Source organism: Pelophylax lessonae (genome assembly GCF_965119305.1).
Source record: "Pelophylax lessonae genome assembly, chromosome: 9".
Lineage (NCBI taxonomy): Eukaryota > Metazoa > Chordata > Amphibia > Anura > Ranidae > Pelophylax > Pelophylax lessonae.
In genome coordinates this window covers 230208838-230233378 of record NC_138776.1, presented here as the reverse complement: position 1 = coordinate 230233378, position 24541 = coordinate 230208838, and the positions used below count along the sequence as shown (strand labels likewise).

The 24541-nt window shown below is 44.3% G+C and overlaps 3 protein-coding genes across 3 annotated transcripts in view; 1 reads left to right on the top strand and 2 right to left on the bottom strand.

The window, feature by feature from the left end:
* LOC309564676 (histone H4) overlaps nucleotides 1–24541 on the bottom strand; it is a gene marked incomplete at its 3' end in the record, with an annotated part of 235574 nt that overhangs the window by 204554 nt on the left and 6479 nt on the right. The gene's annotated exons all lie outside the window — the stretch shown is intronic.
* LOC309564671 (histone H2B 1.1) lies at nucleotides 2342–2722 on the bottom strand (the record flags this gene model as incomplete). Its single annotated transcript, XM_082269336.1, has 1 exon — nucleotides 2342–2722. The coding sequence occupies one exon, from the start codon at nucleotides 2720–2722 to the stop codon at nucleotides 2342–2344; it is 381 nt and encodes a 126-aa protein (XP_082125462.1).
* Nucleotides 3042–3434, top strand: LOC309564669 (histone H2A type 1-like; the record flags this gene model as incomplete). Its single annotated transcript, XM_082269334.1, has 1 exon — nucleotides 3042–3434. The coding sequence occupies one exon, from the start codon at nucleotides 3042–3044 to the stop codon at nucleotides 3432–3434; it is 393 nt and encodes a 130-aa protein (XP_082125460.1).

The following is a 24541-nucleotide window of genomic DNA, read 5'->3' as shown; positions in this document are numbered from 1 at the left end:
CTGTGATTGGTGCAATTTTAACATTCTAAAATTTAGATTTCCCGCCGGAATTCTATGGAACGTTCCAATTATCTCACAAAGAATAATCAGACACTAAAATCTGATATCTCTTCCTCCGGGAACATCGATCATCCGTCCTCTGAATTGTCGGACAGTTTATCTAACCAAGAATAATAAATACGTTAGAAATATAAATGTCACATTTCTTCCAAGCTTTTCTTTTACTTTACAATACAGACTCCGCCCTGCTAGAGAATGTTTCCTATAGAGATCAAAGAAAAGTCTACTGAACAAGTATTTTCTAGGGGGGAAACGGAGAAAGATCTCAGAATAGATTTCTATGAAATCCTCATAAGAAAGACATAACTGGCTTAAGAGGGAAGTTCTGGGCGTTTTCTTCTGATAATAAAATGTATTTTTCGTCCAAGCAGTGTAAAGGAGGATCTGAAATTTTTGTTGCTTTTCAGATGAGGGATGTTTGTTTGGTATTTAATACTGAAAGATCTCTGATCTCCAGAGGATATTCAGCAGAATTAAAGGATGACGGAAAATGAAAACTAACCCCTATAAGGAGATCACATCGTTCCTTATACGATATAAACAATTAGATGCTATATATATATATATATATATATATATATATATATATATATATATATTCGAATTTGCTGTTAGAACAGACAGGTGTCATTATAGCACATTGTCCCCCCACCCGGATCACAATCTTAGGTGTATAAATATACGATCAGATCTCCTAAACATGTATGTCCGGCTCCTTCTTAGGCTCTGGGAAGATCTGTTGGATTTGGAAATAGAAAATAATTGATTCGGATTACTTGGCGCCAGACTTGTGTTAGTAATCATCGAGAATTTAACCGGTTTGGAAGAAATATTTGGAACCTGAAAAGCGACACAAGGGATGTGATTTGGAGGAAGATGAGCAGATCTATGAATAGAACTTCTACAATGTCGAGTTTAGCGGGATAATGCATCTGAATCTTCCTATCGTCCAGAAGGAGCACCTTTACTAATATATACACATTTATAGATGAATCATCATTAGCAGATTAAAAACTTAAAGTGTTAGTAATAAAGGAGCTAGGGAATAAAGGCCTCCTCACAGGGTGGTGCTGTGAATGCGAGCATAAAAAGGTGCCACATCCCAAATGTAATAGCAAAATTGATCAGTGAACTCTTATGGACTTTTTAGGCACCAAACTACACAAAATGTCTTAAAAATTATACCTGTTGTTACATTTTGTTCTTAAAACTAGTGATCGACCGTTAGTTTTTTTTTTTTTTTTTTTTTTATTGCCGATACCGATAGTTTGGTCATCGCATATCGGTAAATATCAACCGATATTTTCGTACATTAAAATTAAAAAAAAAAATAAATATATATATATATATATATATATATATATTATATATATTATTATTATTATTCTTTTACAGGTACTCTTGTGGAGGGATCTGGGGGTCTAAAAGACCCCAAACCCTTCCTCTGCGCTTGGAAACATTCAAAACGCCACGTTTGGCGGTTTTATATGCTGTAATTTATTAGAATTTTTTAGCGTAGAATGTGGGGAAGTCCCCTCCCCCTCCTTGTAATGGCAGACTTCATTGGAGAATTGTCTTATTCTATAAAGGACTGTGTGCTATCCGAGGTGATATCGTGATCAGATTTGTATGTAACTGATACTTTGTACATATTTTGTGTCATTTACCTATCAGGCAGCTTATGGCTTTATCTATGGACATCGATCTGCTGTTGATGATGGAAATAGATACAAATAGAGAAAGATTTGGCTGGGCTGATTGAATAGATAAATGTTTCATTTTTCTTGTTTCTCTCCCCCATTGTGTTGTGGGATAAAAGCTCCGCGATCTTCCCAACGTGTGATTTGAGATAAAGTAACAATGTAAGGCGGGAGATTGTGGAGGATGTTTTATTGTAAGAATGTGTGAGTGCGGCATATAGATGTTTATTCAGCTCTGCCGCCTCGTGGTGATTCCTGGTAGAACAGTCGGGTATGTGTGCAGTACGAGGCGATGAATAGGGAATGTATAGAGGCAGAAAGTGGAGATAGATCTCCGCAATAAATCTAGAATCAGGATGGGAATAGAAGGAAGGTTCGATCCATTCCCCTCCCAGTCTAGGCGATCTACAGTACTTATCTAAAGATAATTTAAAGAGAAAAGTTTTCTATTTTCTAAAAATTAATTAACTTCCTAAATAACAAAACACATGAAGATCAGAGTAGAGCTCTGCTGTGATGTCTGTGGGTGGCTCTTAGAAGAGCCTTTGTGTGTTGTTGGGGTGATGGGTGGGGGAGGGGTATTACTTGGCGCTGGTGTACTTGGTGACAGCCTTGGTGCCCTCGGAGACGGCGTGCTTGGCCAGCTCTCCGGGCAGGAGGAGGCGGACAGCGGTCTGTATCTCCCGGGAGGTGATGGTGGAGCGCTTGTTGTAATGAGCCAGGCGGGAAGCTTCGCCGGCGATGCGCTCGAAGATGTCATTGACGAAGGAGTTCATGATGCTCATGGCCTTGGAGGAGATGCCGGTGTCGGGGTGGACCTGCTTGAGCACCTTGTAGACGTAGATGGCATAACTCTCCTTCCTGCTCTTCCTCCGCTTCTTGCCGTCCTTCTTCTGGCTCTTGGTCACGGCTTTCTTGGAACCCTTCTTGGGCGCCGGGGCGGACTTGGCTGGTTCAGGCATGATAAGGGTTAATGTGTTCTCTCCGCTGTGTGCAGTGACTGTGAGCTGGATCCGCCCTCATGTGCTGCTTTTATAGGCGTCCTATGCAAATCACTGCTCCTCCTCCTCACTCTTCTATTGGAGGATTCAGTCATGTGATGGGGAGGGGTGGAATGATTTCCTTCCTTGTTTACCGATTGGTATAGAAACAAGTCAGAACGCTATTGGGTGGCTTCAAATGTAACCAATCACAGAATGTGACGTCAGAGCAGTGACTGTATAAATAAAAGGAAGGGACCAGGAATTTGGTAACTTCGTCTGACGACTCTCTCATCTCACAATGTCTGGCCGCGGTAAACAAGGAGGAAAGGTTCGGGCTAAGGCCAAGACCCGATCATCCCGGGCTGGTCTGCAGTTCCCAGTCGGTCGTGTTCACCGCCTGCTCAGGAAGGGCAACTATGCCGAGCGGGTCGGGGCCGGAGCTCCCGTCTATCTCGCCGCTGTCCTCGAGTATCTTACCGCTGAAATCCTCGAGCTGGCCGGTAACGCCGCCCGCGACAACAAGAAGACCCGCATCATCCCCCGACACCTCCAGCTCGCCGTCCGCAACGACGAGGAGCTCAACAAGCTGCTCGGGGGCGTCACCATCGCCCAGGGAGGAGTCCTGCCCAACATCCAGGCCGTGCTGCTGCCCAAGAAGACCGAGAGCCACAAGGCTGCCAAAGCCAAGTAATCGCAAACAACTCCCCCTATCACCCTCTCACCAAACACAAAGGCTCTTCTAAGAGCCACCCACATACATCACAGCAGAGCTCTACTCTCATTTCAATGGTGTGCAAAACTGATTTTATTTATTTCTTCTATTTTGGGTTAGGTGAAGATGTATCAAATACGATAAACCCAAATATGTTTTAGTGCGATTTTCTGGTCTAAATAAATTCTTATGTATTCTGAGTAGCACAGATCATAAATCTAGATGTCCGCCTTTACCTTCTCTCTCATCCTTATACTGCAGCACAAAAGCTTTTCTCAGTCTCCCACATCTCTATAGAGAGCACAGAGATCCCCGATTGTGTCTACGGCAAGCAGCCAATTATTGGTTTAAATGCCCCAAACCGCAGATTGTTTATTCACACTTCTAATACAGGGAAATTGTACTGAGAACATTTCCTAACTATAAATATGCGGAAATTCATTGGGAGATCTGATTGGACATTTGGATATCTAAAGATTTCACCTTGGTGGGGAGCACAATGGGCGATCATGAGACGTGTCAGTGCTTCCAGCCATTGCCAGTTCTATCCTATTATAAAGATTTATAGAACAATGTCTTCTTACAGAGACTCCTCCTCATTGTCCTCCATACTTTACTTTTACTACATTTCTTCTACAGATCAGAAATTATTCATTATATACCAAACATCCCCACCTGAAACATCAACACAGATCAGTCAGAGCCTCCATCAGATTTTTTTTTTTGTTTAAAAAAAATATATATTTTCCTCCAAGGAGTGTGAAGGGGGATCTGAGATCTGTGTTCCTTTTCAGATGGGGGATGTTTGTTTGCTATTTAATATTCAATGATCTCTAATTCTGCTGAATATCTTCTGGAGATCAAAGGATGGAGGAAAATGACAGCCAGTCCCTGTAAGGAGATCACATCCTTCCTTCACATTAAATACGATATAAACAAATATTAAAAAATAAATAAATATATAGCACGTTGTTCCCTCACCCGGGTCACAATCTTAGGTGAGGAAATCTACAATCAGATCTCCTAAACATCTATATGCCGCACTCACACATTCTTACAATAAAACATCCTCCACAATCTCCCGCCTTACATTGTTACTTTATCTCAAATCACACGTTGGGAAGATCGCAGAGCTTGTATCCCACAACACAATGGAGGAGAGAAGCAAGAAAAAGGAAACATTGTATCTATTCAATTAGCCCAGCCAAATCTTTGTCTATTTGTATCTATTTCCATCATCAACAGCAGATCGATGTCCATAGATAAAGCCATAAGCTGTCTGATAGGTAAATGACACAAAATATGTACAAAGTATCAGCTACACACAAATCTGATCACAATATCACCTCGGACAGCACACAGTCCTTTATAGAAGTTAGAAGTAGACAATTGTCCAATGAAGTCATTGGACATGTTTAGCACCTTTACTAATATATACATATTATACATATTTATAGATGGATCTTCATTAGCAGATTAAAAACCTAAATTGTTAGTATTAAAGGAGCTAGGGAATAAAGGCCTCCTCACAAGGTGGTGCTGTGAATGTGAGCCGAAAAAGGTGTCACATCCCAAATTTAATAGCAAAATTGATCAGTGAACTTATGGACTTTTAGGCACCAAACTACACAAAATGTTTAAAAAATTATATATTTCATTACATTTTGTTCTTAAAACTAGTGATCGACCGTTATCGTTTTTTTTTATTGCCGAAAACAATATTTTGGTCATCGCATATCAGTATCGGCCGATATTGACCGATATTTTCGTACAAACAAAAATTGTTTTATTTTTTTTTTTACAGGTACTCTTGTGGTGGGATCTGGGGGTCTAAAAGACCCTAAACCCCTCCTCTGCGCTTAAAAGCATTCAAAATGCCAAGTTTGCGTTTTGAATGCTGTAATTTTTTTGAATTTGGCACCGAGTACCCGAAAGTGATGTCATGACTATGGATGGCCTTGCAGTTCGCCCAGCGGTCGGTTTGCGCAAATTTTGCTTTTTCGCAGCCTGACAATTTTGTGAACATATGGTGTTGTTGTTCGCAGTGGCCATACTGTAGTAGTTTACATTGGGGAGAACTTTGACCCATGACACACCTGTCAGGTGGAATGGGACAGCCAATTGAAACATTTTAGCACATGGAGATGCCTCCTACCTTATAAATAGACCAGAGCTGGCGGCCATTTCACATTCTGCTTTTTGTCAGCGTAGGGAGAGGTTGGCGAGTGCCTGTAGAGATGGACGAACATCGGCCGGGGCCGTTCATGAATGTCAGCCGCAAATTTCCTCAAAAGTTTGCGAACCGCGATTTTGCGGCGGGCCCCATTGACTTTAATGGGAGGCAAACTTTAAAAACCTTTAGGTCATATTTGCAGCCACAAAATACTTACTCACTGTACACAAACAGCCCCAGCACATGGACAATGTGATAACAGAAGTATTGCAAATGAAAAAGTTGCCCTAATTTTTTTTTTTTACAGCAATTTTTTTTTTCATAAATCAGCCAGAACTGACAGCAGCTGGTAAATACATTGTCTAATATATATAGGGTCCATTCACACATCTGTAAAATGGGTCCGCATCCGATTAACATAGGGCGAGCCGAGCAAGCTGGACGCTTTGGAGGGGAGCTCCGTCTAACCAGCTTTCTAATCCATCGCCATCCACCGCTCAAACCCCATCCACAGCCTCCACACCATCGAGGAACATCCTCTGAGACCCGCTGTACAGGTCAGTACAAGTCTTGGGAGTCTCGCTGGCGATAATCCGGGGATCCGGATTCGGGGCCTACATCACCTCCGAAGCCGCGGCCTTTCCTAGCGGCCGCCGCGATCCGACGTCCGGTCCAGCGGCGGCTCTCCGGGCTCCTACGGTCTCCCTAACTGCAATCTGGAGACTCCCTCCACCTGCCTGGGCACCCCGGGACCGCCATCCACCTTCTGGGATGCGAAATACGTCTGCAGAGTGGCGCCTGAGGTTGCGGCCTAGCTGTCCTAGAAGTCGTGGCCTCTCCTACCACTGTGCTCCACACGCCGGGCGCCGGGTAAGCATTATACCCCAACTGACCTTATACCTCAGCAGCTGCATCCAGACTCTTTGCCCGCACTATATCCTACCTGCTGCAGTGACGTATATCCAACTACCTACCCTGTACATTGCAACCACCTGACCATATCCAGGCTCAGTCTCCAACCAGCAAGATATAGCAGGATCTCCCCCCAGAATGACATTAACTCTCCTCGGCTGTATCTATGCTTTTTAATCTCTTGCTCATGTCTACATTACATTGATGTAGTAACTTTAGTCCAACATTTAAGCTCTCTTCTCACACGGGTGCATGGTCTGCCGCAGACCATGATGATTGCGTGAGTCAGGCACTCCGCTCCATGTTCCGGATCCACTGCAACCTGAAGCCACATCCCCAAGTCGCACATCACCCCATTGACCACCCTCACACAGGCAAGGCGTCAGGGTATGCCGCACCGCGGTTACAAACCGCCTGCACCTCGCCGCCTCACTGACTATTTCAACGCCACCAATATGCGGCCTCCACAGCATGGTGCCGACAACGAGACCGGCCGGTCTCCAACTCCCTCCACTACCCAGGAGCAACATCCCAAGGCATCGCCTCCATCGAGCGACCCTCTCACATCCATCAGTGCTGGAGAGATGGACACTACAGCGCCACCTGACATCACCATGTCGGGACTCACATCAGACAGAGGTAAGAGGCTCGCTTCCTCCCCCGCCCAATCTCCATATAAAGGCCCACATCCTAAGAAGCAATTATGGTCCGCAGACACAGACAGCGACAGAGCCCCAGCTTTGGCAGCACTTCCCGCTTCAGATAATCCAGCGTCAGAGGCTGCTATTAAATCCATGCTACTCACCTTCCAGAAAGATCTGCACAGGGAGCTTCAATTATCCCTATCACAAGTTCAAGACAGAATAGATTGCCTGGAGGTCAGAACTGACAACTTAGAAGACACTGTTCAGGAGCACGTTAGAGCGCACAATGAAGTATTGGATACTCAGGATTACCAAGCAGAAGAGCTACATCGCATCAAATTGAAACTTGCAGACCTGGAGGATCGCTCCAGGCGTAATAATATAAAATTCAGAAATATTCCTGAATCTGTTAAACCTAATGAACTGACCCAGTATCTACAGCGTTTGTTCTCCGTGCTCCTTCCAAGCTTGGATACACGCGACTTGCTTATTGACAGAGCCCACCACATCGCTAAACCTTCTCACCTACCTGCTGACGTGCCCAGGGATGTGCTGGCAAGAATTCACTTTTTTCCATGTGAAGGAACAAATCCTCCACACAGCTAGGGTGTCGAAACCCCTGCCGGCCCCATACACCGATTTGGCTCTCTTCAGCGACTTGTCACCGGCCACAATGGAGATGCGTAAAGCTGTCACACCTATCACGTCCATCCTTCAAGAAAGAAAAATAATCTACAAATGGGGTTTCCCTACCAAACTCCTGGTAACTTACCAGCAACAAATGGACCCTATCCTGTCACCTAAAGATGAATACAAGAAGCTGACAAATTGGGGTCTCCTCTCGCTTCCCCCTCTCACCCCTCACCATGGCAAGTCTCACCCTAATACGTCCTCTCAACAAGGTCCCTCTCCTGACAGGAACAAAACCTAATGGCTTCCCCTTCCAACGTATTCCATGCCACTACTGGATCCGGTGTGGTTGTTGAATCACCACTCTACCCACACCTTCGAGGTATAGTGTGCCAAGCACACTTGTCAATTTTTCTTTTACTCTTGCTATTACAATTTTCCTCTTACTGGTTTATTGCATTGAGTCACAGGCTTAGAGGCAGTTTTGCGCCTCTTTATATCTCCAATTTGGTATTGTCTAGTCATTAATTGTTACCCTTACCACATAGATACTATTGTGCAGTATCTCTTGATATCTCATATTATTTGTTTATTAGTTTGTTGACTGTTACGTGTATTACAGTTTGATACTTCCCGTTTCCCTCTCCAAGGGGATCGGGAGCCTGTGGTCCCGTTCTTCCACTCACTAGTATCCACCTACAGAACTCATCATGACACTCAATATCACCTCTATCAATGCTAAGGGCCTCAATTCCCCATTTAAAAGACACCTCTTATGGAAGGAAGCCCTATCCTCTCAAGCACATGTTATTTGTGTACAAGAAACACACTTTCTACAATCCAATCCTCCAAAATGCTCTCACAAACAATTCCCTCACTGCTTCTTTGCCAACGCCCCAAAGAAAAAAAGAGGGGTAATGATCGGCATACGAGACTCCATCACGTTTGCACTACACCATTGTGAAATTGACCCCGAAGGTAGATACTTAATTTTATCCGCTACCTTTGGACACTCTCGGATGACCCTAGTAAATGTGTACGCCCCCAACACAGCCCAAAATAAATTTTACTCTCTCCTATTTGCCAAATTGGCACCATTCAGATCAGATCCAATTCTTCTTTGTGGCGATTTTAATGATATTGTAGATATTAATTTAGACACTTCCAACCCTATAAGTCGCAGACCCTCAGCCCTTGCTGCCCTTCTGACAAATGAGGACATGTATGAACCCTGGAGGTGCTTACATGGTGATGAACGGGACTACACATTTTTCTCTCACCCTCAACAGTCTTACTCTCGAATTGACCTCTTTCTGACCGATAAACACACCTTGCAATTGGTCACAGAAGCCACTATTGGTTCTATAACGTGGTCGGACCACGCACCGATTTCCCTCAAAATTTTAGAAAGGGGTGCTTCGCCACCACACACCATTTGGAGGCTAAATTCCTCTCTAATTACAAACCCCACATATGAATCCGAGATTCGATCCGAGATTGAGACCTTTTTTGAACTAAATGGTGACTCTGTACCTGCTCATTCCATTACCTGGAATGCGCATAAAGCCTTCCTACGGGGGTTGTTCATCAAATTAGGGTCCCAGGAACGCAAAAAACGCTCAGCCACCACAAATTCCCTTCTTACTCGTATTAGGGACCTGGAAAAAATCCACAGACAAAACGTGTCTGATATCACACACGCAGAATTGAAATCTGCTCGTTCCCAACTAAGTACCCACCTTCACCAAAACTTTGATCTATACATTAAATGCCTTAAACTGCAGTTCTATACCTCTGCCAACAAAGCGGGCGCTTTCCTTGCCAAACTGTCCAAGCATCAGACAGCCAAAACCAAAATCCAATACCTCACGAACTCCGCGGGTAATCGTCTGCGCAACCCCCTGGACATTGCTAATGAATTTAGCACTTTTTATGCACAACTGTACAACTTAAAAGATAAAGATCCATCCCCTCCCCCCTCGCCAGCTGACATCTCCCACTTCCTATCTTCTGTCCAACTCCCGCATGTATCACCTACACAATTGGAATCCTTATCTGCCCCATTCTCTCAAGCAGAAGTTCTTGCAGCTATTAAATCTCTTCCCCTCCACAAGGCTCCTGGCCCAGATGGATATTCTAATGAATATTATAAACACTTTGCCCCCCAAACTCGCTCCACATCTTTGCAAAGCATACAACCACTACGTCTCCACTGGCAACATGCCTAAGGAATCATTAGAGGCCCTGATAGTCACATTCCCCAAACCAGGTAAATCCCCTGACAGTCCTGCCAACTATCGTCCGATCTCCCTGTTGAACACGGACACAAAACTATATGCGAAATTGCTAGCCCAACCCCTCTCTACAATCCTTCCCCAACTCATTCACCCAGATCAAGTGGGTTTTATACCAGGTAGGCAGGCGGCGGATGGCACTCGCCGCCTCGTCGACCTTATCCAACACGCGGAGCACTGTCGGACGCCTTCTCTCTTCCTTTCCCTGAACGCGGAGAAGGCGTTCGACAGGGTCCACTGGAAATATATGGAGGAAGTCCTCTCCAAATTCGGATTATCAGGCCCTTTTCTCACTGCTATTATGAATCTGTACTCCTCTCCCAGTGCACGGGTTTGGACTTCCGGGATCACCTCTGACCCGTTCCCAATAACAAATGGCACACGCCAAGGATGCCCACTCTCCCCCTTGATTTTTGCTATGGTTATGGAACCTTTGGCACAAGCCATCAGAACGTCGCAAACGATTTCCGGCGTCGTCATTGGAGACACGGAGCATAAAATAGGCCTATACGCTGACGATGTCATCCTCACACTCACTAACCCTGTAGAATCGCTGTCGTAAGTTATCCACTTATTAAACACGTTCAGTTCAATATCCCTGTACAAACTAAATCACTCTAAATCCACTATGCTAAATATCGGTATAGCTCCTGACGTGGCACGCACCATCTCTTCCACTACCTCATTCCAATGGTCTGCTAACGCGTCTTTGTCATACCTGGGCATTATCCTGACCTCCCCAAGTCGCAACATCCTAAAATACAATTTTGACACCCTCGTGGGAAGGCTGACGCAACTCTCCAAGGACTTGGACCACCTTTCTGTCTCATGGGCAGGTCGGATCGCCCAAGCAAAAATGTACCTTCTTCCCCATATATTGTACTTCCTTCGAACCATCCCACTTCCTTTTTTGACTTCTCAAATCTATAAGCTACAAGGTTTAATCAACACATTTATCTGGCAACACAAAAAGCCTTGGATAAAAAAGTCACTTCTCCTTACCCCAGTTTCTCGAGGAGGCTTGGGAGCCCCGGACATTAAGCAATACTATAGAGCGATCGTATTGGATCAAATTAGAGAATGGTGGTCCCCACACTCAACAAAATTGTGGAAACACATTGAAACCGCAGCTATAGGAGTGGATCCACAACTCCTCCTCACAGCTATGCTACTTAACTTTAAACCCCAACACCATCATCTAGGATCTGTCAATACAGCGACAAGGGTTTGGTTAGCCACGACTAAGTCTGAGAAAGGACTACCACGGTCTATACTCACTCACCTTCCTATCTCAGCTTTGGGGCTGCTATCCCCGGACCTCCCCATCTTTACCTGGTCTGCCAAAGGTCTAAACAACCTGAACCACATCCTCTCGAGCTTTGGCATACAGTCCTTCTGTGACCTTCAAAATTCCTTTGATTTGCCGCCCAACTCCCTTTTCCCATACCTAAGGATTCATTCACTCCTCTCCAAAATCCAACTGACGTCTGAACCTTCCATATTGGATCCAATCATGAAATTCTACAACACTCCCAAACCTGCAGTTAAGGGCATATCCCTCATATATACTATGCTCTTACAATCTACACAAAATGCATCCTCTTCATCTATGGTCTTTTTGTCTTCGATGGTACCCAGCTCCCCACCCCCACATGTGTGGCACCGAGCACTGCTCATACCATTAAAAGCCTCAAGGTGCATATCCCATTGGGAATCTTTACAAAAACTTTTCCATAAATGGTACTTTACCCCCCCTAGGCTTGCAACTATGTATCCTACCTCGTCTCTGTTATGCTGGCGGGGATGTCAAGGCGTAGGCTCACTTCAACATATATGGTGGGACTGCACGCATATTAAACCTTTCTGGGATTCCATCTCCGCATTTCTCTCCTCCCTATGCAACATTTCCTCCCCACTTTCCCCTCTGGATCTCCTCCTGGGTCTCTCAATTCCAACATGGCCCTCTCCCATCAGAGTCCTGGCTACCCATGTCCTCATAGCAGCTCGCCTAGCATTGGCGAAAGCCTGGAAATCACCAAAACCCCCCACACTAGCGGACACCATTATATTGCTAAACAATCATCCTCGAATTGAATTTGCCTTCGCTAAAGCCAACATGACCACCACCTCTTTCTACGAACACTGGGCACCCTGGCTATCTGATCATAGGAGTGCTAACCTATGAACTTCCACCAGTCTCAATGTAACTGTCTCCTGTAATACGCCCCCCAGATAACCTACATCATCCCAAATTTATTCTGCTTGGGGAATTCAATGCACCCCCACGGACTGGGGACACTCCCACACTTTTTTGCATCAGAGGTCCACCTACTAATCAGAACATCTTCCTCTTTTCCTCTTGTTTTTTTTTCCTTTTGTGGAACCCTGCCGGTACATGTTTCCTTCTCTCGTTGCTCCCCCGCGTATTGACCTACCACTAGTTAATCATTGATGACCCCAACCTATAATACTCCCCATGTTGTACCCTGACTACAGTTGGTTCCCATGTGGGGTAGTCAGAGCCCGGTGTACCTTAATGTTTGGCCCTCATAGGGTGGAAGCTCAACACACTCATATGTCACCGGCAAGGTTCATCTGAATTGCCTTGACTCGACCTGTTGTTATGTTCATGTTTCTTGTTTTATAGCTGTGACCAATGTGATAATTGTTCTATTCTTTATTATGCTAATGCTAATGCTAATTGTATCTAACCTTTTTGCAAAAATTCAATAAAAATTTGGTTATAACAAAAAAAAAAAAAAAATGGGTCCGCATCCATTCCACAATTTGGCAGAACCTTTACAGACCCATTGTTTTTCATTTCCAGTCTGAAAAATTAGGCATTCACAGGAGAAAGAAGAAAGTGTCGGCCATTCCAGGCCCCAAAAATTAGCCCACATGCATTTACCTGACAGCTACGATAGTAGTATTCTGTGGCTGAAGGTACATTAGGCATTCACAGGATACAGAAGTAAGTGTCGGCCAGTATTGGCCCCAAAAATTAGCCCACATGGGTTTAACTGACAGCAAAGAACTTAGTATTTGATGACTAGAGGTACAGTAGGCATTCACAGTATACAGAAGTAAGTGCCGGCCTGTATAGGCTCCAAAAATTAGCTCACAGGGGTTGAACTGACAGCAAAGAACATAGTATTCGCTGGCTGGAGATAGAGTAGTCATTCACAGTATATTGAAGTAAGTGTCAGCCTGTAAAGGCTGCAAAAAAAAGCCCACATGGGTGTAGCAAAGTTTGTAGCGAAGCCAAGGACCAGGAATTGCTGTGGGTGGATGGCGGTCTGGCGGATATTTGTGGCCTGGCATGAGGAATTTCGATGAAACATGGTCTACTGGTCACGTGTTGAATTCCTCAGAGATCCGTGCGCTTATCGGTCACAATCCCCCCTGCTGCGCTGAACGTCCTTTCAGACAGGACACTGGACGGGGGCAAGCCAAAATTTCCATTGCAAATTGTGCAAGCTCTGGCCAGAGGTCAAGCCGGCCCACCCAGTAGTCCGGGGGATTATCACTCCTCAGAGCGTCCATATCGGCCGTTAACCCGATGTAGTCGGACACCTATCGGTCTAGGCGTTCCCTCATGCTGGATCCGGAGTACAGCTGTCAATGGTTCGGCTGAAAGAAGGATCTCATATCTGAAGTGACCAAGACATCTTCAAACCGCCCTCTTCTTGCAGACGCTGTTGGATTGCTACCCGCAACTGTCTCTCTGTAACTGGAAATTCCTCTGCGAGCGCACGGAAAAGCAGAATGCAGCATTTCCCTCAGCAAGGCCTGGAAGTGCTGCATTCTGACCGCCCTCTGTGATTGTGGTAACATTTCCACCATTTTGTGTTTGTACCGGGGGTCTAAGTATGTTGCCACCCAGTACTGGTCCTTTGCCTTTATGCCTTTTATACGGGGATCCCTCTTAAAACAATGGAGCATGTAGGCCCCCATTCACAATAAACTGGAAGCGGTGTAGTAGCCTGCTTCCAGTATTTGATGGCTAGAGGTACATTAGGCATTCAGACAGTATACAGAAGTGTCGGCCTGTATAGGCTGCAAAAATTAGCTCACATGGGTTGAACTGACAGCAAAGAACATAGTATTTGATGGCTAGAGGTACATTAGGCATTCACACAGTATACAGAAGTGTCGACCTGTATAGGCTGCAAAAATTAGCTCACATGGGTTGAACTGACAGCAAAGAACTTAGTATTTGATGGCTAGAGGTACATTAGGCTTTCACAGGATACAGAAGTGTCGGCCTGTATAGGCCCCAAAAATTAGCTCACATGGGTTGAACTGACAGCAAATAACGTAGTATTTGCTGGCAGGAGGTACAGTAGGCAGTCACAGTATACAGAAGTAAGTGTTGACCTGAATAGGCCCCAAAAATTAGCTCATATGTAGGGTTGAGCGAACACGGACTGTATTTTTCGTGTTCGTACCGAATAATTGGATTTTTGTTACCCGAACACGGACCCGAAATCTTTACTGTATGTTCGGGTAAAAATCCGTGTTCGGTCATTTTATTTCCGGGTTTTGCATGCATTGGCACGCTTTTCATGGTGGGCTTTCAACAACCAATCAACAAGCATTTAACTGGTGTGCCTAAGCCATCCCAGCCATGCCTACAAATGTATTAGTAGCTGTGATTGGCCGTCTGAAGCATGTGACCAAGTCTTTATGAGTTCGAGGCAGCGCCGCTGCGGCGTCATTCTGCTGTGTACTAGTTCAGGGACAGAGCACACATAAGTGCTGGCTGCTGATTAGGGACAGACAGGCAGGCAAAACTCATTTGTGTCCGCATAGAATTGAGGGACAGGTCGGAGTGTGTTAGGCAGGGCGAGTTGTAGGCATTTTAGGGTGAGGCTGCTGCTGATTTTTAGGGTCAGTGTGTGTCTGGATAGAATTGAGGAACAGGTCGCAGTGTGTTAGGCAGGGCGAGTTGTAGGCATTTTAGGGCGAGGCTGCTGCTGATTTTTAGGGTCAGTGTGTTCTACAAACTACAATCGATATTGCTGTGTGGGGTGGGGTTTTCAGTCACCCGATCTACGATCATCATCTTATCAATCCTTTTAGGGAGAGAGTCTTCTGATTTTTAGGGTCAGTGTGTTCTACAAACTACAATCGATATTGCTGTGTGGGGTGGGGTTTTCAGTCACCCGATCTACGATCATCATCTTATCAATCCTTTTAGGGAGAGAGTCTGCTGATTTTTAGGGTCAGTGTGTTCTACAAACTACAATCGATATTGCTGTGTGGGGTGGGGTTTGCAGTCACCCGATCTACGATCATCATCTTATCAATCCTTTTAGGGAGAGAGTCTGCTGATTTTTAGGGTCAGTGTGTTCTACAAACTACAATCAATATTGCTGTGTGGGGTGGGGTTTGCAGTCACCCGATCTACGATCATCATCTTATCAATCCTTTTAGGGAGAGAGTCTGCTGAATTTTAGGGTCAGTGTGTTCTACAAACTACAATCAATATTGCTGTGTGGGGTGGGATAGGAGATAGGCAGGTGTCAGTGGTCCACATCCATTTTGCTGTGTGTGGGCTGCAGTGAACACAATCTTTTTGGGGTGCAGTGAACACAATCTTTTTGGGGTGCAGTGAACACAATCTTTTTGGGGTGCAGTGAACACAATATTTTTTGCCCACTGAGGAGGAGGGGGAAAAGTATTTTTCTATCAGTCACTGTGTGCAGCATTTTTCCTTCAGTTGTGCTGTGCTGACTGATCATACACTGCTGTGTTCAGTTCACATGTGCTATTATTGAGTGGTTTCAAAAATCATACACTTTTTTCTATTCCACTATTCAATATACAGCCTTGGGTTAAAAAAAATTAAATTGTGGCCTGAAGCAGAGCTGAATGATATTTGGGGTTTTTGGGGTTCATCTCATACTTCTGAAGATTTGAGGGTGCTGCCTGTTCCATACTCCTCCTACTCCTCATTCAGCCTTTTAGGGGTACAAACAATAGTAATTGGGGCCTAGTGTGCTTCTGTACGTGTGAGATACATACACTTTTTTTGATCATATTTCCTATTCCGCTATTCAATAAAAACCTTTGGGGATCAATTAAATTGCGGGATAGTTTGTGTTGGTACGTGTGAGATCCACAGGGGATTTCTTCCTAACTAACTTACACTATCTACCTCTGCATACTAAGGACTGTTACTATGAAAGCACTATTCCTATCATCTGCATAACTTCATAGATTGCTAGCTCTTGAGCCTACCATCATCTACATCATTGCACTAGGTTACTCTCTCTTCTATACTTCATCTGCTGTCCCCTACCACCTGTTACTATACATGATTGCTAAACCTATCTGCATACTACCTATCATCACCTACCACTCTCCTGAATATTACTACTGAGTGCTCACCATTTCTAACGCCTGTCTCTCACCTCTATACTGTCATATACATCCTATCGCTCCAGGAACATCATATTGAGTGTGTGTATATTTGCATAAAACAGGCTGTGCACGGTGATGAGTCCTGAGAGTTGGATATGTTTGTTCAACACATCTCTACATGACTACTGAGTGTAATAATTCTGCAGCTGCAAATCCATTCACTAACAAAAAACGCAAGAGCGTTATATGGAGGCATCAAGGGTCTAAAAGACCCTAGACCCCTCCACTACACTTGCATGTATGCAAAACGTCGAAAACTGCGTTTTTGCATACAGACGTTTTTCAAATTTGCCGCCTTTTGCAGCACAGTAAACCGGAAGTGACGTCACGGACGCCGCCTCCGGGTTACGTCATCGGAGACCCGATCAATGCCGTTTCCGGCATTCATCAGGACTCCATCCAGCCTGCGGATGTGCCGGCTGGGTGCTCGGGGCTCCTGGTGGGACGGGAGCCCCGATCAAAGCCACGGAAGGCGGCGGGAGGGAGGGGGCGTCCCCTCCCGCTCACCCGGGTAACGATCGAGCGGCTCCCGAGCCGCATCGGTCATTACCGACGGAAAGCCGACCGTCAGCTCAGCTTCAAACCACGGTACCGGGATGATGCCTCTAGCAAGAGGCACCATTCCGGTATAACCCTGCAAAGTTACCCGACGTACGGGTAATGTTAGTATGCGGTAAGTGGTTAACTGCACGTTTCTGCTGGAGCAGCCTATCAAGCATATGCAACGTTGAGTTCCATCGTGTCGGGCAGTCACAAATAAGACGCCTGAGGGGCAGGTTGTGTCGCCGCTGAATGTCAGCAAGGCCAGCCATGGCTGTGTAAGATCTTCTGAAATGGCCCTATATTTTCCTGGCCTGCTGCAAGACGTCCTGGACCCCAGGGTATTTGGCAACAAATCGCTGCACCACCAAGTTCAGGACATGTGCCATGCATGGCACATGTGTTATTTTGCCCTGTTTCGGCGCGCTCAGCAGATTGGCACCATTGTCGCACACAACTTTACCAACTGTCAAGTTCGGTGGTGTCAGCCACTGATCTGCCTGTGAACGCACAGCTGAAAGGAGTGCAGGACCAGTGTGGCTCTTGGCTTCCAGGCACAACAGACGCAGCACAGCATGGCAACGTCTCACCTGGCATGTGGAATAGGTTCTGGGGATCTTGGGTGGCACAGCGGAAGAGACGGTAGCAGCGGAAAAGGAGGAGAGGGAGGATGGAGGAGGAGGAGAAGAAGAGGCAGGCCTGCATGCAAACCGTAGCTGTACAACCAAATCTACACAGGTTACATGCTTGACGGCCGTCAGAAGGTTTACCCAGTGGGCAGTAAAAGTGACATACCTTCCCTGCCCGTGTTTGCTAGACCATGTGTCTGTGGTCAGATGTATCTTGGCACCAACACTTTGTGCCAGAGATATATTCACTTGCCGCTGAACATGGCCATACAGCTCTGGAATGCCCTTCTGCAAGAAATATTTCCTGCCTGGGACCTTCCATTGCGGTGTTCCAATGGCCACAAATTTGTGAAAGGTCTCAGAGTCCACCAGTTGATATGGCAGTAGTTGGCGGGCTATCAGTCCTGACAAGCCAGCAGTCAAATGTTGGGCAAGAGGATTATCCATCATTTTTTTATGCTCCAACATTTGGGCCACAGAAGCCTGCCTTTTTCCAGAACAAAGTGACGACGGCATCATGGAAGGTGGAGTGGAGGACGAAGGAGAAGAGGCTGAATGGTGAGAGCCTGGAGTGTGGCTTTGTGGGTTCTGACGGTATTGCTCCCACTGGGCTCGGTGATGGGAGTTCAGGTGCCTTCTTAAGGCGGTCGTCCTTAGGTGAGTGTTGGGCTTACCGCGACTTATGCGTTGACTGCAAAGGCTGCAGATGGCAACACTGTTATCAGCAACGGACACATTAAAAAAAGCCCACACTGCGGAGCCATGTGCCGGCGTCCTGGGAGCGCCAGATGAGACTGTACATGGTTGATGGCTCCCTCCTGATACATGTGCAGTCTGCTTTGTACCTCTTGTGCAATGCAAGTTCTGCCTTCCTCTCCTCCCTATATACCGGTCCGTCTCTCCCTCTGAACTCACTGCCTCTTCCTCTCTTGTGGCCACCCAACGTGATGTCTATAGACACATCATCATCCACGTCACCTTCCCCACCACTAACAATCAAGATCTCGGAGTAGGCAGCAACAGCGGGGACCAACCTCCTTGGGTTGATCTGGGTACTGTTGTCAGACTGCTGAGTGACGGCTGTAGCTACCTTCTCTTACTGATCCAATGCCAACAATGGCGGCACATCACAAATGTCTTGTGATGGATCGGAAAATAATTCCAGAGACTCAAGCGGAGGCTATGTGGTGGTGGTGGTGGTGTTTGTGGTGGTGTCTTTGGAGGTGCACACAGCAGAGAGTGAAGAGGGTGCAGATAGAGAGGATGAGTTGGGTGCAGAAGAGGAAGGCTGAGTGAGCCACTCAACCAAGTCTGGTGCATCCTTTGACGTAATATAATGTGCCTTCTGAAACTTCACACTTTGGCTCCGGCCTACTGCTCCTGCCCTACCCCTACCACCCCTGCATAAGTGTCTGCCTCTTTCTCTGCCTGTCATGTTTTTTAATTACCCTGTGACAAAAGTCTCTAGAGAATTGCAGTATATCTGGAAAAAGGTATATAACACCTCACTTGAATCTGTGGTATTGGGGGGCCACAGTTTTATCACACCAGTTCTACAAATAATTGGCCAGTAACTGTTGTCACTGTGTGTAGCACAGTTTACACAGCAACAGAGGCCAAATATTTGCAGGACTAAAATACACTCTTAGAAAAGTATACTGTTAAATAACACCCCACTTCAATATGTGGTATTGAGGGCCACTGGTCTATCACACCAGTTGTTCAAAAAATTGGCCAGGGAGTTTGGCACTGTGTATATCAGATTGAATGCAGCAAAAGAGGCAATATTGTTGCAGGACACAAATACACTTGTAAAAGTATACTCAGATAACACCCCACTTCAATATGTGGTATGGGGGGGGGGGGGGGGGATTGGTCTATCACACCAGTTATAATACATTAAAAGTGCTTTTGTCACTGTTTGTAGTATTGATGCAGCAACGCTCAGTCACCACACCTGTCACAATGCTGCACAGTGCACAATAATACTACTAATCCACTATAAAATGCTTAAAATTGCAGCCCTTTAAATGACTTTTGTGGACATTAACAGAGTGATTTGTGTGACTGCTGTCAATCTCTAACTGCCCCTAAAGCACAGACTGGATACCTGTCACTAAACTCAAAAGAGACTGTAGTAGACCTATACCAAAATACCAGCCCTGAAAATGACTTTTGTGGATCTTAACAGAGCTATTTTTCCCTTGCAATTTCTCCCTGATGCATACAGCAGACCTCTCCCTACACTGACAAAAAGCAGAATGTAAAATGGCCGCCTGCTCTGGTCTATTTATAGGATAGGAGGCATGTACATGTGCTGAAATGTTTCAATTGGCTGTCCCGTTCAACCTGACGGCTGTGTCATGGGTCAAAATTGTCCCCAATGTAAACTAATATGACCGCTACGACCAACGCCATGTGTTCGCAAAATTGGCGGGTAGCGAACAAGCAAAATTTGCCGCAAACCGACCGCCGGGCGAACCGCAAGGCCATCTCTAGTGGGCACCTCCAATCAGATATGGTCACTTCTGTTGTCGTACAGGTACCTCTGCTGTGACATGGGCCATGTCACAGCAGAGGTACCTGTATGACAACAGAAGTGACCATATCTGATTGGAGGTGCCCACATCACATCAGCGTGCCATATTCACACCAGGCCAGCAGTCCTCAAATCACACCAAAAGTGTCCAGACCATATATGGAGCTAAGTGCCTGTAACAAAGCTGTATTAGTCCAGACAAGTAACTGTTATGATTGATCTGTTATGACCATAGACACACATGTTTTCAGCATGGCTCTTTATGATGGAGCAGATGGCAGAGCAGGAGGATGACAGCAAAATTAGGAGTTTTTAATACAGTGCTGTGGGTGTCAAACTGGTGGCCCTGCAGCTGTTGCAGAACTACAAGTCCTATCATGCTTCTGCCTGTGGGAGTCATGCTTGTAACTGTCAGCCTTGCAAATCCTCATCATGGGACTTGTAGTTCTGTAACAGCTGGAGGGCCGCCTGTTTGACACCTGTACAAGGAACTACAGAACCCAGCACTGCCCTGCTTCCCTATACTGTAACTAGGATAGATTTACAAATCTTACAGAGCAGAAGATATGTATGTCTGCAGAAAGATGGTCTGTGGGTGGTACTACATCGTTCTTCATTGGTTCTCAAATCATCCTAATAGAGACTATTGTATTAATAACTCAGAATTCCGACTTTCAAACTCAGAATTCTGTAAAAAAAAAAATTATATATATATCAAGCTCAGAAATATTTGATTTTTTTTTTTTTTTTAATGATGGCCCCAGGGCTCTTAGATTGTTTTTAACTAATCTCCCAAAAAAAAAAAAACATATAAAAAATGTGTAGATATTAGTAAAGGTGCTACACATGTCCAATGACAAAGGAAACATTTTCTACTTCCAACTTCTATAAAGGACTGTGTGCTGTCCGAGGTGATATTGTGATCAGATTTTTATGTAGCTGATACTTTGTACATATTTTGTGTCATTTACCCATAAGGCAGCTTATGGCTTTATCTATGGACATCAATCTGCTGTTGATGATGGAAATAGATACAAATAGACAAAGATTTGGCTGGGCTGATGGAATAGATACAATGTTTCGTTTTTCTTGCTTGTTTTATTGTAAGAATGTGTGAGTGCGGCATAAGTGTTTATTCAGCTCTGCCACCTTGTGGTGATTCGTGGTAGAACAGTTAGGTGTGTGCAGTACAAGGCGATGAATAGGGAATGTATAGAGGCAGAAAGTGGAGATGATCTCCGCAATAAATCTACAATCAGGATGGGAATAAAAGGAAGGTTCGATCCATTCCCCTCCCAGTCTGATCGATCTACAGTACTTCTCTACTAAATATCATTATTATTAGTTTCCCACTCAAGAGCCGGACATAACTGGGTTTAATTTATTTTCTTTATTAAGTAATATTTTATTGTGATAAATTGTATTAATAAAATGCACTTTACAGGCAAACACTTTGTCTTCTTATCACACTCAGACTTGTGAAACAGATGAGTAGTAATGAGGGGAAATGTGATCACAGAACTTCATGCTCTCATCTCTTTTACTTCCAATCTATCTATGCTGATCGTCTACTCACCGCTAGACACCTACAACCAAATCCATCCCTCCTACATAGACCTCCAATGTCACATCACATTATAATTCATAGTTCAGGACATTATTTACTCTCTTGGCTATTAATAGACGACGCCTATGATGGATCAGAGTTGCTTCTTTTAAATCTCCCGCCGTTATTCTACTGGCCAATAGGAAGATTCAGCCGCATTATCCCGCTAAACCCTACATTGTAGAAGTTCTATTCATAGATCTGCTCATCTTCCTCCAAATCACATCACTTGTGTCGCTTTTCAGGTTCCAAATATTTCCTCAAAACCGGTAAAATCCTCGAAGATTCCTGCCACAAATACACCAAATAATCCGAATCAATTATTTTCTATTCCCAAACCCAACGGATCTTCTCAGAGCCACCCACTTCTATCTAAGGAGTCGGACATACATGTTTAGGAGATCTGATTGTATATCTGTACACCTAAGACTGTGATCCGGATCCGCATTATAATTCAGATTTTAGTGTCTGCTTATTCTATCTGAGATAATTGAAACGTTCCATAGAATTCCGGCGGGAAATTTGAATTATAGAATGTGAAAATGGCACCAATCACAGTTCTGGGTGTTTTCTTCCGTTAATAAAATGTATTTTCCTTCCAAGGAATGTGAAGGGGGATCTGAGATCTGTGTTCCTTTTTAGATGGGGGATGTTTGTTTGGTATTTAATATTCAATGATCTCTAATTCTGCTGAATATCTTCTGGAGATGAAAGGGTGGATGGAAATGACAGCCAGTCCCCGTAAGGAGATCACATCCTTCCTTCACATTGAATACGATATACATAAATATAAAATAAATAAATATATAGCACATTGTCCCCTCGCCCGGATCACAATCTTAGATAAGGAAATCTACAATCAGATCTCCTAAACATGTATATGCCGCACTCACACATTCTTACAATAAAACATCCTCCACAATCTCCCGCCTTACATTGTTACTTTATCTCAAATCACACGTTGAGAAGACCGAGTAGCTTTTATTCCACAACACAATGGGGGGGAGAAGCAAGAGAAATGAAACATTGTATCTATTCAATCAGCCCAGCCAAATCTTTGTCTATTTGTATCTATTTCCATCATCAACAGCAGATCGATGTCCATAGATAAAGCCATAAGCTGCCTGATAGGTAAAAGACACAAAATATGTACAAAGTATCAGCTACATACAAATCTGATCACAATATCACCTCGGACAGCACACAGTCCTTTATAGAAGATAGAAGTAGGAAATTGTTCCTACGTCAGTGGACATGTTTAACACAATTACTAATATCTACACATTTATAGGTGAATTTACACATGACCATTGTTTTCCAATTATTCCCCAGTTTCTGAAAGATTTTATAATTTAATTTTAATATTTAGGGATTTAAAAAGCTAAATAGTATTAACTACTATTTCTGACATTTTTTGCTTACAAGTTAAAATCAGTATTTTTGCTATAAAATTACTTAGAACCCCCAAGCAACTTTTTTTTTTTTTTTTTTTTTTTTTAAGCAGAGACCCTAGAATATAAAATGAAGATTGTTGCAAAACTTTATGGCACACCGTATTAGCGCAAAAATCTTACAAACATGTGTTTTTTTTTTTTTTTTTTTTTAATACATTTGTTTTCAAAAATAAGAAAACAGTAAAGTTAGATCATTTCTTTTGTAAAACGTGAAAGATGTTATGACTGACCAAATATCTAAAATCTAAACTGAACAAATATCTAAAATCATACCTTGATGCTTTACTTGTAGCCCCAACACCTAAACATTTCCCGTTAGATACAATAACAGCCTCCCAGAGAGTTTGGACAGCGATCCCTCAGATGTTGAAGGGATTACCTCATACTATCCTGCCCTACTTGCCAATCAAAATCAATGCACTTATACTTCCAGATCTACAGCTACAGCTCACGATAGAAGCCGGTATCCACACTATATGAAATCTCTTACCTTCATCAAACGTAATGACTTTTGCAAACTTCCAAGCCAAATACGGCCTTTCTTCCAGAACATTCAATGTTTAATTCAGGATCAGATCTTTGCTTACTAAAACACATTGGGTTACACAGGAAAAGATCCTTTACCTTCTGTTAAATTTCCTATAAATTGGACGATAAACTACTCTAAGGCATCTCATACATCTATGATCTCTTCTCACAACCATTAGGGGAATCTATCCAGAACCGAAAATTGTAACGGTCTACGCATGTACCCTCTGCCCCACCACCGTGCCAATGGTACAAGGCATTATTGTTACCTGAACTGCTCTCCCATTGTACCACACATTGGGAACCCCTACAAACACTCTTTCAGCAGTGGTACTATACCCCTACCAGACTTGTTATTATTAGCCCAACACCTTTAATTTGTGCTAGAGAAAGTGTGATCTCCCAGGAACTCGTTTCCACATATGGGGGGAATGCCCAGTCATTCTCATTGCTGCACAAATGGCAAAAGCTAGATAATGAAAATGTCTGCAGCCTCCGTCCCTCCAAGACGTGACCATAATAATAATCAACCATCTTAAAATGTAATATTTTTTCTCCAAAGCCATACTTACCACAGAAAAATTCGACAAAGACTGGGATCTGTGTCTCAAAGACCCCAGAAATACAAATCTAGACTGACCAATTAGGGTTCCTTCTGAGGTTTCTAGGGGTTCCTTAAGCAATGGGCAATTTCTGCCTCTCCGATATGTT